This window comes from Chlorocebus sabaeus, chromosome 14, assembly GCF_047675955.1.
Source record: "Chlorocebus sabaeus isolate Y175 chromosome 14, mChlSab1.0.hap1, whole genome shotgun sequence".
In the NCBI taxonomy this organism is placed as follows: domain Eukaryota; kingdom Metazoa; phylum Chordata; class Mammalia; order Primates; family Cercopithecidae; genus Chlorocebus; species Chlorocebus sabaeus.
In genome coordinates this window covers 62,986,041-62,998,949 of record NC_132917.1, presented here as the reverse complement: position 1 = coordinate 62,998,949, position 12,909 = coordinate 62,986,041, and the positions used below count along the sequence as shown (strand labels likewise).

Here is a 12,909-nt window from a genome sequence, read left to right as displayed (position 1 = left end):
ATGATATGATCTTATACCTAGAAAATCCCAGAGACTCCTAGATTTCATATATTCTGTAAAGTTTCAGAATGAAATCAGTGTACAAAAATCAGTGTCATTTCTATACATGAACAACAAACTAAGAACCAAATCAAGAAGTACAATAGCTACAAAAAAAGTAAAATATTTAGGAATATATTTTAAACAAGGGGGTAAAAGATCTTTACAAGGAAAATTCCAAAACACTGATGATAGAAATCAAACATGACACAAATGGAAAAACCTCCCATGTTCATGGATCAGAAAAATCAATATCATTAAAACAACCATACAGATGTACAGATTAAATATAATTCCTATTTTTAAAATGTAATTTTTCACAGAATTAGAAAAAATAATTCTAAAATTCATATGGAATGAAAAAAGAGCCTGAATATCCAAAGCAATTGTAAGCAGAAAGAACAAAGCTGGAGGCATCACATTACCTAACTTCAAATTATACTACGAGGCTACAGTAACCAAAACAACATGGTACTTGTATAAAAACAGACACATAGATCAATGTAACACAATAGAGAACTCAGAAATAAAGCCACATACCTATAGACAACTGATCTTTGACAATATCAACACAAACATACCCTGAAGGAAGGACATCCTTTACAATAAGTGGTGTCGGGAAAACTGGATTACCTGTGCGGAAGAATGAAACTGGACTTCTGTCTCTTACCATCTATAAGCCAACTCAAGATCAATTAAAGGCTTAAATGTAAGACTTGAAACTATAAAAATATTAGAAGAAAACCTAGGGAAAACTCCTCTGGACATTGGCCTAGATGAACAATTTATGACTAAGGCCTCAAAAGCAAATGCAACAAAAACACAAATAGACAAATGGGACTTAATTAAACCAAAGAGCTTCTGCAAAGCAAAAGAAATAAGACAACAGACAACGTGCAGAATGGGAGAAAACATTTACAAACTATGGATACAACAAGGGACTAATATACAACGAACTCAAACAACTCAACAACGACATAAACAAATCAAAGAACATAAATATCTCCTCATCCTTTACCCACCTCCTACACTATCGAATGGGCAAAGAACATGAACATTTTTTCAAAAGAAAACATACAAATGTCTAACCTGCATATGAAAAAACGCTTAACATCACTAACCATCAGAGAAATGCAAATTAAAACCACAATGACATATTTCACAGAAGTCATAATGACTATTACTAAAAATTCAAAAAATAACAGATGTTGGTATGGATGCAGAGAAAATGGAACACTTACACACCGTTAGTGGGAATGTAAATTAGTATAACCTGTATGAAAAATCATATGGAGATTTCTCATAGAACTGAAAATAGAACTGCCATTTGAGGTAGCAATCCCGCTACTGGCTATCTACCCAAAGGAAAATAAATAATTAGATCTAAAAGATACCCACACTCATGTGTTTATCACTGCACTATTCACAACAGCAAAGAGATGGGATCACCTATGTTTACATCAGTGAACAACTGGATACAGAAAATGTAGTGTATATGTGCAGTGGAATACCACTCAGCCAGAATTATCTTTTGCAGCAACACTGATGGAACTGGAGGCTATATTCTTAAGTTAAATAACTCAGAAACAGAAAGTCGAACACCACATGTTCTCACTTACAAGTGAGAGCTAAATATTGTGTATACATGGACATAAAGTATGAAATAATAGACACTGGAGATTCAGTACTATAGGAGGTGGGTAAAGGATGAGAAATAAATAAATGGGTACTGTGTACATTATTCAGGTGGTGGCTACACTAAATAGCCAGACTTTACCACTACACGGTACAGCCATGTAACAAAACTGCACTTGCACCCCTTCAATGCATACCAAAAAAAAGTAATAGAGGTCTTCACCAACAGTTACCACCCTCCCACTGTTCTGTGGCTCCAGTGTCTATTATTCTACACTCTTATTTCCGTGTGTTCACAGTATTTAGCTCCTATTTATAAATGAGAACATATGGTATTTGACTTTCTGTTTTCTGAGTTATTTCACTTAAGATAATGACCTCCAGGTCTATATAATGAACAGAACATATACAGAACACTCACCCATCAACTGCAAAAAAAAAACAAACATTCTTTTCAAGTGCACATGGAACATTCTACAAAATAGACCACATGAAGGCCACAAAACAAATCTTAACAAATTTTAAAAGACAGCAATCACAGAAAATATATTCTCTGATTACAGTGAAATGACACTAGACATCAACAACAGAAGGAAAACTGGAAAATCCACAAATACATGAAAATTAAGCAATGCACTCTTAAACAACAGGTCAAAGAAGAAATCACAAGGGAAATTAGAAAACCTCTTGAGACAAATGAAAATGAAAACACAGTGTTCCTGTGTTAGGCCATTCTTGGATCGCTATAAAAGGAATACTCAAGACTGGATAATTTTTAAAGAAAAGAAGTTTTATTGACAGTTCTGCAGGCTCTACAAGCACAGTGCTGGCATCTACTCAGCTTCTGAGGAGGCCTCAGGGAGCTTTTCCTCATGGCAGAAGGTGAAATGAGAAGAGCAAGGGAAGGCTTGAGAAGGAGAAAGAGAAGGGGGAAGTGCCACACACTTTTAAATAGCCAGATCTCATGAGAACTCACTACTGCAAAGACAGCACCAAGGGGATGGTGCTAAACCATTCATGAGAAATCTGCTCCCATGATCCAGTCACCTTCCATTTCACCTTCCTCCGTGAGGAAAAGCACCCTGAGTCCTCCCCAGAAGCTGAGCAGATGCCAGCACCATGCATGTATAGCCTGCAGAACAATGAGTCAATTAAACCCCTTTTCTTTATAAATTACCCAGTCTCTGATATTTCTTTTTTTTTTTTTTTTTTTTTCCCCCCGAGACAGGGTCTCACTCTGTCACCCAGGCTGGAGTGCAGTGGTGCAGTCTCAGCTCACTGCAACCTCCATTTCCTTGGTCAAGCGATTCTCTAGCCTCAAATTCCTGAGTAACTGCAATAATAGGCATGAGCTACCATGCCTAGGTAATTTTTGTACTTTTTGTAGAAGTGCGGTTTTGACATGTGGCTCAGGTTGTGTGGTATTTCTTTATAGTGATGCAAGAACAGCCTAATACAAAGTCCCACCTCCTACACTGGGTATTACATCTCAACATGAGATTTGGAGGGAACATTCGAGCCATATCAGTGCCCAAACTTGTGAGATGCAGTGAAAACAGTACTAATAGAGAAGTTTATGGCTATGTTTACATTAAAAAAGAAGAAAGATTGAAAACTAACAACCTAACTTTGTACCTTAAAAAACTGAAAAAAAGGAAAAGAAACTAAACCCAAAGCTAACTGAAGAAAATAATAAAGTTTAGAGCAAAGATCAATGAAATAGAGAATACAAAAGCAATAGAAAAAAATCATCAACAAAACTTAAGGTGATTTTTCCAAAGTATCTACAAAACTGACCAATTATTAGGCACACTAATTTAAAAAAAGAGAAGACTCAAATAACTAAAATCAAGAGTGAAAGAGGGGATATTAAAGCCAGTACGACATAAAATAAAGAGGGTTGTAAGAGAATATACAACCAGTCGTATGCCAACAAACTGGAAAACTTGCATAAATGGACAAAATCTTTTAAACACACAGCCAACCAAGATTGGATAATGAAGAATTACATAATCTGGACAGAATTACAACTATTAAAGAGATTGCATCAGTAACCAACACTCCACACAAAGAAAAGACCAAGACCTCATGCCTTCATTAGAATATTTCAGCAAATATTTAAAGAAGAATGAACACCCGTTCTCCTCAAACTCTTCCAAAAAAATTAAAAGAAGGGAAAATCCCAAATTCATTATATAAGGCCAGCATTACCCTAATAATAAAGCCAGATGAAGACAAAGAAAACTACAGACCAACATTCTTGATAGATATTCGAGCAAAAGTCATTAACAAAATACTAGCCAACCAAATTCTTAGGCATAGTAAAAAGATAATATACCATGATCAAGTAAAATTTATTGATGTAAAGTAAGGATAGTTCAACATAAAAAAATCATTTTAATCACATTAACAGAATGAAAGATGAGAACTACATAATCATCTCAATTGATACACACAAAAATAGCGTTTGACACAATTTGATGTTCTTTCATGCTAAAAATGCTCAACAAACTAGGATGTAAGGAAACTATTAATACCGCAACATAATAAAGGCTATACATGAAAAGACCACAGCTAACATCAACCTCAGTGGTGAAAACGGAAAGCCCTTACTCTAGGATCAAGAAAAAGGCAAAGATGCCTGCACCCCTTCTATTTAACATAGTACTGGAATGTCCTAGTCAAAGCATTATGCGACTGAAATAAAAGGCACCAAAATCAGAAAGGAAGTGAAATTGTCTCTGGTTACAGATGTCTTAATCTCCTATGCAGAAAGCCCTAAAGATCCCATTTAAAAACTTTAGAATAATTGAATTCAGCAAAGTTGCAAGATACAAGTCAACATACAAAAATCCATTGCATTTCTGTACACTAAAAATGAGCAATCTGCAAAGGACAGTAAGAAAACAATTTCATTTACAATAGCATCAAAAAGAATAAAATACTTTGGAATAAACCTAACCAAGGAGGTAAAAGACTTAAAACTAGAAAACACTGCTGATAGGTATTAAAGACACAAATAAATTGAAAGACATCCAATACTGTTAAAATGTCAGTATTGCCCAAGGTAATCTACCAATTCAGTGCAATCCCTATCAAAATCCCAATGGCATCTTTGGAAATATAGAAAAATCCATTTAAAAATTCATATGGAATCACAAGGGATGCTGAACAGCCAGAACAATCTTGAAAAAGGGAAAAGAGGTCTTTCTGATTTCAAAACATATTACAAGGCTACAGTAATCTAAACATTAGGACTGGCATAAACGCAGACATACAGACCAACAAAAATGAACAGAATTGAGAGCCCAGATATAAACCATTAACCATATGGTCAAACAATTTTGACAGATGTCAACACCATTCAACGCAACAGGAACTATCTCTTCAACAAACGTTGCTGGGAAACTGAATATCCCCATGCAAAAGAGCAAGTTGGACCCTTTTGTTACACCATAAACAGAAATTAACTCAAAATGAATTAAAGACCTAAACATAAGAAACAGAAGTATAAAACTACTAGAAGAAAACATTAGAGAAAAGCTTCATGATATTAGATATGACAATGATTTCTTGTGTGTGACAACAAAAGCAAAAGCAACAAAAGCAAAATAGACAAATGGGACTACAAATGGGGTTTAATCCAACTCAAAAACTTTTATGCATTAAAGGACACATTAAAGTACCAATAAAGTGAACAGACAGCCTAAGGAATGGGAGAAAATATTTGCAAATCTGACAAATTGTTAATATCTAGACTACATACAAGTTCCTACAACTTAAGAACAAAAACAACCTAATTAAAAAGGGGCAAGGGGGCTGGGTGCCATGGCTCATGCCTGTAATCCTAGCACTTTGAGAGGCAGGATTATAGGCACGAGCCACCACAGGAAGCAGGAAGATTGCCTGAGCCCAGGAGTTCAAGACCAGCCTCGGCAACCTAGTGAAAGCCCCTCTCTACAATAATGTTTTTTTTTTAAATGAGTCATGCATTGTGGCACACACCTGTAGTTCCAGCTACTCAAAGGGCTGAGGTGGGAGGATCACTTGAGCTTGAGAGGTCAAGACTTTAGTGAGCCATGATTGTGATACTGCACTCCAGCCTGGGCAACAGAGTGAGACTCTGTCTCAAAGAAAACAAGGACAAGTGACTTGAATCTACATTTCTTCAATGAAGGTATACAAATGACCAACACGCATATAAAAAGATGCTCAGTATCACTTATTAGAGAAATGCAAATCAAAACCATTAAGGTAGCACGTCACATTCATTAGGATGACTAGTTTAAAAAAAAAAAACAAAACAGAAAATAACAAGTTTGTCAAGGATTTGGAGAAATTAGAATTTTTGTGCACTGTTGGTAGGATTGTAAAATGGTGAACCACAATGAAAACAGTATGGTGTTTCCTCAAAAATTTAAAAATAGATTCACTGTATGATACGGCAATCCCCCTTCTGAGTATATGTCCAAAAGCACTGATAGCAGGGTTTTGGAGATATCTGCACATCCATGTTCATAGCAGCATTATTCACAATAGCCAGGAGGTGGAAGCAACCCAAATGTCAATAAATAGAAAATGGAAAAACAAAGCATGGTATATACATATAATAGCTTACTACTCAGTCTTGAAAATGAAGAAATCTTGTCACATACTACAACACGGATAAACCTTAAGGACATTATGCTAAGTGAAATAAGCCAGTGACAAAAACACAAATACTGTATGATACCACTTTTACAAGATCTAAAGTTATCAAATTCATATAAACAGAAAATAAAATGTTGGTTATCAAACTGAGAGAGGGGCAAATGGAGAATTCTACAATGGGTGCAGTTTCAGTTTTACAAGACAAAAAAGTTCTGGAGATTTGCTTCACAACAATGTGAATATACTTAACACTATTGAACTGTATGCTTTAAAATGTTTAAGATGGTAAAAATTATGTTTTGCCATACACGGTGGTCCTAAGAGGTTTTTTTTTTTATTTTTTGGTTTTTAATAAGGTTTATGTTTCTTACAAAAAATGTATTTTTCACAGCTTCGTTATGTTTCAAACAATATTTTTAAACAATGTCCTGTCAAAGTTGCCAATATCTCTCTATACACCTCTGTACATCTCTAAGATATGGGGGTATATATCTCCCTATAACGTTTAAAATGCTAATTGAAAGCAAATATTAGGTAAGATATTTTCCTTTTCTTTTCAAATTACGTGCTATATGTGAAAGAGTAAAATCACTTCTTGCAATATTCCAAGATAAAATATTCCAGTAATTGGCTAACAAAAACAAAAAATACATAAATAATAAGCTGGTTAAAAACACTATATATAAGAAAGATATAAATGAATTTTTAAAAATCAATATTTGAAAACATTCACTATACTGTTATCAAACTGCTGAAGTATAAGAATGACAGAAGTCATAGGGAACTAGGACAACAAGATTTTCCAACTGACAAAATAAAGAAAAAAGTTCCACTGGGATATGTGCAAGTTGTTCTGTAATCTTACTTATGAGGGAGTTAGCAGAAATTGTACTTAGTATTTCACTCATATATTAATCATTTTTAACAGAATTCCTGGGGCCCTTGGACAGAGGGGATATGCTAAATGAAGCTTTTATTGGCCTGTCTTTAGCACCTCAAGGGGAAGACTCATTTCCAGATAACCTCCCTCCCTCTGGCCCAACCCACAGACATATTGTACAACAAAGAATACTGAATGGCTCTTCTAACAGGTAAGAAATGTTGACTGACGAAACTGCTCCATAAAGTATTTAGTATTACCTGTTCAAATGTGAACTAATAGCAAAGCAAGAATATTTCAAAATGTGAAGGAGAAAAATTTGCATTTCTCATGGCTCAGACTCTGCAGGAGTTTGGTTATTCAGAGCAGGCATAATGAATGGCAGAAGTGAACGTAAAAATAATATTGCTACAATAAATGTTATTCTACGCCAAAATGAAATTACTATAAAATATTGTCTGCATTCTGCTGTTAAATTCTAGGATTGTTGGACTGCCTTTAATAAATATTAACTTTTAGAATATGTAGTTTGAGGCCGGGCGCGGTGGCTCAAGCCTGTAATCCCAGCACTTTGGGAGGCCGAGACGGGCGGATCACGAGGTCAGGAGATCGAGATCATCCTGGCTAACCCGGTGAAACCCCGTCTCTACTAAAAAATACAAAAAACTAGCCGGGCGAGGTGGTGGGCGCCTGTAGTCCCAGCTACTCGGGAGGCTGAGGCAGGAGAATGGCGTAAACCCGGGAGGCGGAGCTTGCAGTGAGCTGAGATCCGGCCACTGCACTCCAGCCTGGGCGACAGAGCAAGACTCCGTCTCAAAAAAAAAAAAAAAAGAATATGTAGTTTGAATTATAATTTATATAATATTTCTTTAATGCAAGGTTACCATTAGTTTTTGAAATCTGATAAATGATAGTTTAAATATCTGATATCTGTCTAGTTTGCTACATGGGGTTATTGAGAAGATAAAGAATATGAAATTTAAAAAAATTAATAATGTTATTTACAGTGATAATGATAATATTAATTATGATGATAATGATTCTCTCAAGCAAGGTTCAGCAAGCTTTTTGTGTAAAGGGCCAGACAGCAAATATTTTAGGCTTTGCAGGTCACACAAACTTTTGCAACTACTCAATCCTGCTGTTACAGTAAAAAAGTGGCTACAGACAATATATAAAATGAATCAGAATGGGGGTGTTACAATAAAACGTTATTTATAAAAATAGGCAGTGGGTCAGATTTGGTCCCTGGTTTATGCGTAACATTCCTGCTTTTGAGGATCCTATTTTCAGTAATTGTAAAGAGGCCAAATTAAAAAAAATATGTATATATCAATTATATATACCCACCTACAATACCCTCAAGAAAAATGCCTCAAACTATACACATTAACAGCAAATAAAGAGGGGGAGGATTTCCAAGTATGAAAGAGTTTATTTGGATATCGGCAAATCCTCTCCCCAAGAAACTATATAAAACTAGACAAAAACCATCATTTCTGGGCGTTGGAAATCAAACAAAGGCAAGCAACAAATTGAGAAGCATTTATTCATGAAAAATTGCTGAACTTCTAGTAATAAAGTAGAAGTCTTTTATTTTCTTGCCTGAAGCTGCTTCCATCATCCTGCCCGTCCCCAGACTAGTTCTACCAGGGTAGGGCTGGCTTTAAAAACCAACAGCTGACTTGATTTGGAGCTGAGGGTGGAAAAACTCTACCTAGCAGCATTGTCTAATAAAAGTAGCAAATTATTGTCAGTAAAAGTGACAAACTTGATAGGAAATGCCAGTTCTGCTCGTCTGATTAGGGCAAGTGACTGAATGGCAAACTAGCCAAAAATTCAACAGGGAGATCCTGGAAATGAGAAAACTAAAGAGGGGCTAATTAAACTCTCCACAAAATCTTTTTTTTTTTTTTTTTTTTTTTTTTTTTTGAGACAGAGTTTTGCTCTAGTTGCCCAGGCTGGAGTGCAATGGCACGACCTAGGCTCACTGCAACCCCCCACCTCCCTGGTTCACACGACTCTCTTGCTTCACCCTCCATAGTAGCTGGGATTACAGGTGCCCACCACTGTGCCCTGCTAATTTATTTATTTATTTGTATTTTTAGTAGAGACAGGGTTCCACCATGTTGGCCAGACTGGTCTCAAACTCCTGACCTCAGGTGATCCACCTGCCTCGGCCTCCCAAAGTGCTAGGATTACAGGCATGAGCCACCACGCCCAGCCCGCAAATTCTTGATGGGATTGTATGACCTCTCATTTTCTGGCTTTCTCTTGCCTGGTATTTTCCACCTTATGCTTCTTTCTTCCTTCACACCCAAATGCCAAAAGTGCCCCTCTCTTTCTGCCTTTTCCCTGAGAAGCTATCCTTTTTGAAAACTGCCTCTTCAGATTGCATGGTACTTTATAGCATCTTCCTTGTAGTTCATGCTTCAATGTACCAGAATATCAGGCGCTAGGGAGATCATGCATTAGCATTTGCTGTTTTTTCCATTTTATTTACAATTATTTTGAAGTTTGAACATTCTCTGTCTTCAAGTTATGCTAAGAACATGATTGTCATGTAGTTTCATTTTTCCTTGTATAATGTTCTGTATTGTTTATAAAAGAAGTATTGGGAGATAGAACATAGGTGACTGCTGTTATCTTCAGCTACCTAGAAGTCCTACCTCTTTATTTATTATTTATTTATTTTGGGGGCAGGGTCTCACTCTGTCACCCAAGCTGGAGTGCAGTGGTGCGATCATGGCTTACTGCAGCTTCGACCTCCCAGGCTCAGGTGATTCTCCCACCTCAATGTCCCGTGCAACTGCAACTACAGGCACGTGCCACCATGCCGGGCTAATTTTTGTATTTTTTGTAGAAACAAGGTTTCACCATGTTGCCTAGGCAGGTCTCAGACTCCTGGGCTCAAGTGATCCTTCTGCCTCAGCCTTTCAAAGTGCTGGGATTACAGGCATGAGCCACCACGTCTGGATACTTCTTTAAAAACAATTTTACTGAGCTATAACTTACATATACCATAAAATTCACCCATTGTAAGTATACAAGACAACGATATTTGGTAAATTTATAAAGCTGTATGACCACCACCACAGTTTAGGTTTAGAGCATTTCCATCACCCCCAAATAGTTCCGTTATACCTAATTTCCATTCTCCTAACCCAGCCTGAGGCAAACATTGCTCTGCTTTCTGTCTCTAGAGAAATTTTGTATAAATGAAATCATATAATCTGGACAATTTATATAAATGAAGTCATACAATACATTGTCTTTTGTATCTGGCATCTTTCACTTAGCATTATGTTACTGAGGCTCATGTAATATATAGTTTACTCCTTCTTAATTGCTGAATAGTATTCTGTTACATGGATGTGCCACATTTTGCTTATCCACTCACCAGCTGATGGATATCTGGGTTATTTCCATTTTGGGGCTATTATGAATAATGTTGCTGTAAACATTCACATTGACGTTTCTAAGTGGACATATATTTTCATTTCCCTTGGGGAGATATCTAGGAATTGAATTGCTGGGTCTTATTCTAAGTTTGTATTTAATTTGCTAGTTTTAAGAAACTGCCAAATTGTTTTCCAAAATGCCTGTAACATTTTACATACTCACTAGCAATATATAAGGATTCCAGTTTCTCAGTATCCTCACCAACATTTAATATTGTCGATCTTTTTTTATTATAACTATTCTGGTGGGTGAAGAATGATATCTAATTGTAGCTTTAATTTGCATTTCCGTAACAACTAATGATGTTGAACATTTCTTATTTGCTCATTAGCATTCTTTATTGTTATAACTATTCAAATTTGTTGTCCAATCTTTAGTTGAGTTGTCTTGTTATTGAATTGTAAGATACTTTTATATATTCTGAATACAGGTTCCTTATTAAATACCTGATATGCAAGTATTTCCTCCCTGTGACTTGCCTTTTCATTTTCCAGTAGTGTCTTTTGAAGTGCAAACGTTTCCAAATGTTGGTGAAGCCCAGGAGAGCAATTTTTTCTTTTTTTGATTGTCTTTTATGTGTTGTACTTAAATTTCTTTCTAATCTGAGAATGTGGATGGATGTTTTCTCATGTTTTCTTCTAGAAGTTTTATAGCTTCCACTCTTAAATTTAAGTCCATTTCGAGTTAATTTTTATGTAGGATGTGAATAAGGGTCTAAGTTCATTATTTAGAACATAGAAATACACATTTCCCCAGTACTTTTTTTGAGGGAAAAAAAACTCATTTTACCCACTGAATTGCCTTTGCCCCTTCATCAAAAATCAACTGACTATAGGTGTTAAGTGTTTATTTCTGGATTTGTCATTCTGTTCCATTCATCTATATGTCTATTCATACAGTAACAAGTGCCTAGACTTTGCTCTACTGAGGACCCTACTGAACTAGGATCTCAGAAAACATAGCCAATACCACAAAAATAAACAAGAAAAAGATGAACAGTTTCATACGAAGTTACGTCAAAGTAACAGAAAATGAAAACTACACACATCAATTAAGGAAAATTATCTTCCCCCAAAACAATCATGATGTCAAAGAAAACTGTACAACAACACACCAGGCAGAATTAGATATATTGGAATAAGCAACTGGGTATATTGAAACCCATTCTGAATTAGAAAGACAAAATGAGGCCAGGCATGGTGGTTCATGCCTGTAATTCCAGCACTTTGGGAGGGTGAGGCAGATCACCTGAGGTCAGGAGTTCAAGACTAGCCTGGCCAACATGGTGAAACCCCATCTCTACCAAAAATATAAAAATTAGCCTGGCATGATGGCACATGTCTGTAATCCCAGCTCCTTGGGAGGCTGAGGCAGGGGAATTGCTTGAACCCGGGAGGCAGAGGTTGCAGTGAACTGAGGTCACATCATTGCACTCCAGCCTGGGTGACAGAGTGAGACTCTGTCTCAAAAAAAAAAAAAAAAAAAAAAGAAAAAGAAAAAGAAGAAAAAAAGAAAAAGACAAAAATGAAAAATAGAAATGGACAGGAGAGGAGGAGGGAGGGATGGAAGAAGACACCAAGAAAATTGGCCAGGTGTAGTGGCTTGCACCTGTAATCCCAACACTTTGGGAGGCAAAGGTGGGAGGATCCCTTGAGCCCAGGGGCTCAAGACCAGCCTGGGCAACATAGCGAGACCTCATCTCTACAAAAAAAGAAAAATAAATTAGCCTGGCATGGTGGTCCATGCCTGCAGTCCCAGCTACTTGGGAGGCTGAGGTGGGAGGATCGCTTGGGGCCCTGAACATTAAGGCTTCAATGAGTCCTGATTATGCCAGTGCACTCCAGCCTGGGTTGCAGAGTGATATCCTGTCTCAAACAAAAACAAAAACAAAAAAGTCCACTGAAACAAATAAATGAAAAAAAAAGCATAATATTATCCAAAAATGAAAAATAAGTTACAGGGTACCCAAATGAGAATAAAGTCATTATAAAACTTAATTTAAAACATTGAAAATGGCAGAAAACAAAAGAAAATGAGAAGTAAAAAGTCAAGACAAAGTAATGGAATGGGAGATAAGACAAAGAAGCAACAGCACTTGTATAATTGGATTCCATGAAAACGAAAAAATAAAACAATGTAACAGAATACTCAATACTAAAAATCCAAGAGAATGTTGCAAAATGTATTCATCTACTTTTGCTTATGTAAGTTATTTGATCTTTTTACCAGAAGGCCCTAAACAT

General features: G+C 36.3%; 1 protein-coding gene across 2 annotated transcripts in view; it reads left to right on the top strand.

The window, feature by feature from the left end:
• WDPCP (WD repeat containing planar cell polarity effector) overlaps nucleotides 1–12,909 on the top strand; it is a 491,319-nt gene that overhangs the window by 424,946 nt on the left and 53,464 nt on the right. For both annotated transcript variants that reach the window (XM_007970462.3, XM_038007022.2), the window contains one exon: nucleotides 7,253–7,415. In XM_007970462.3, coding sequence (XP_007968653.1) covers nucleotides 7,253–7,415 — 163 coding nt within the window. The remainder of the gene's footprint in view (nucleotides 1–7,252; nucleotides 7,416–12,909) is intronic.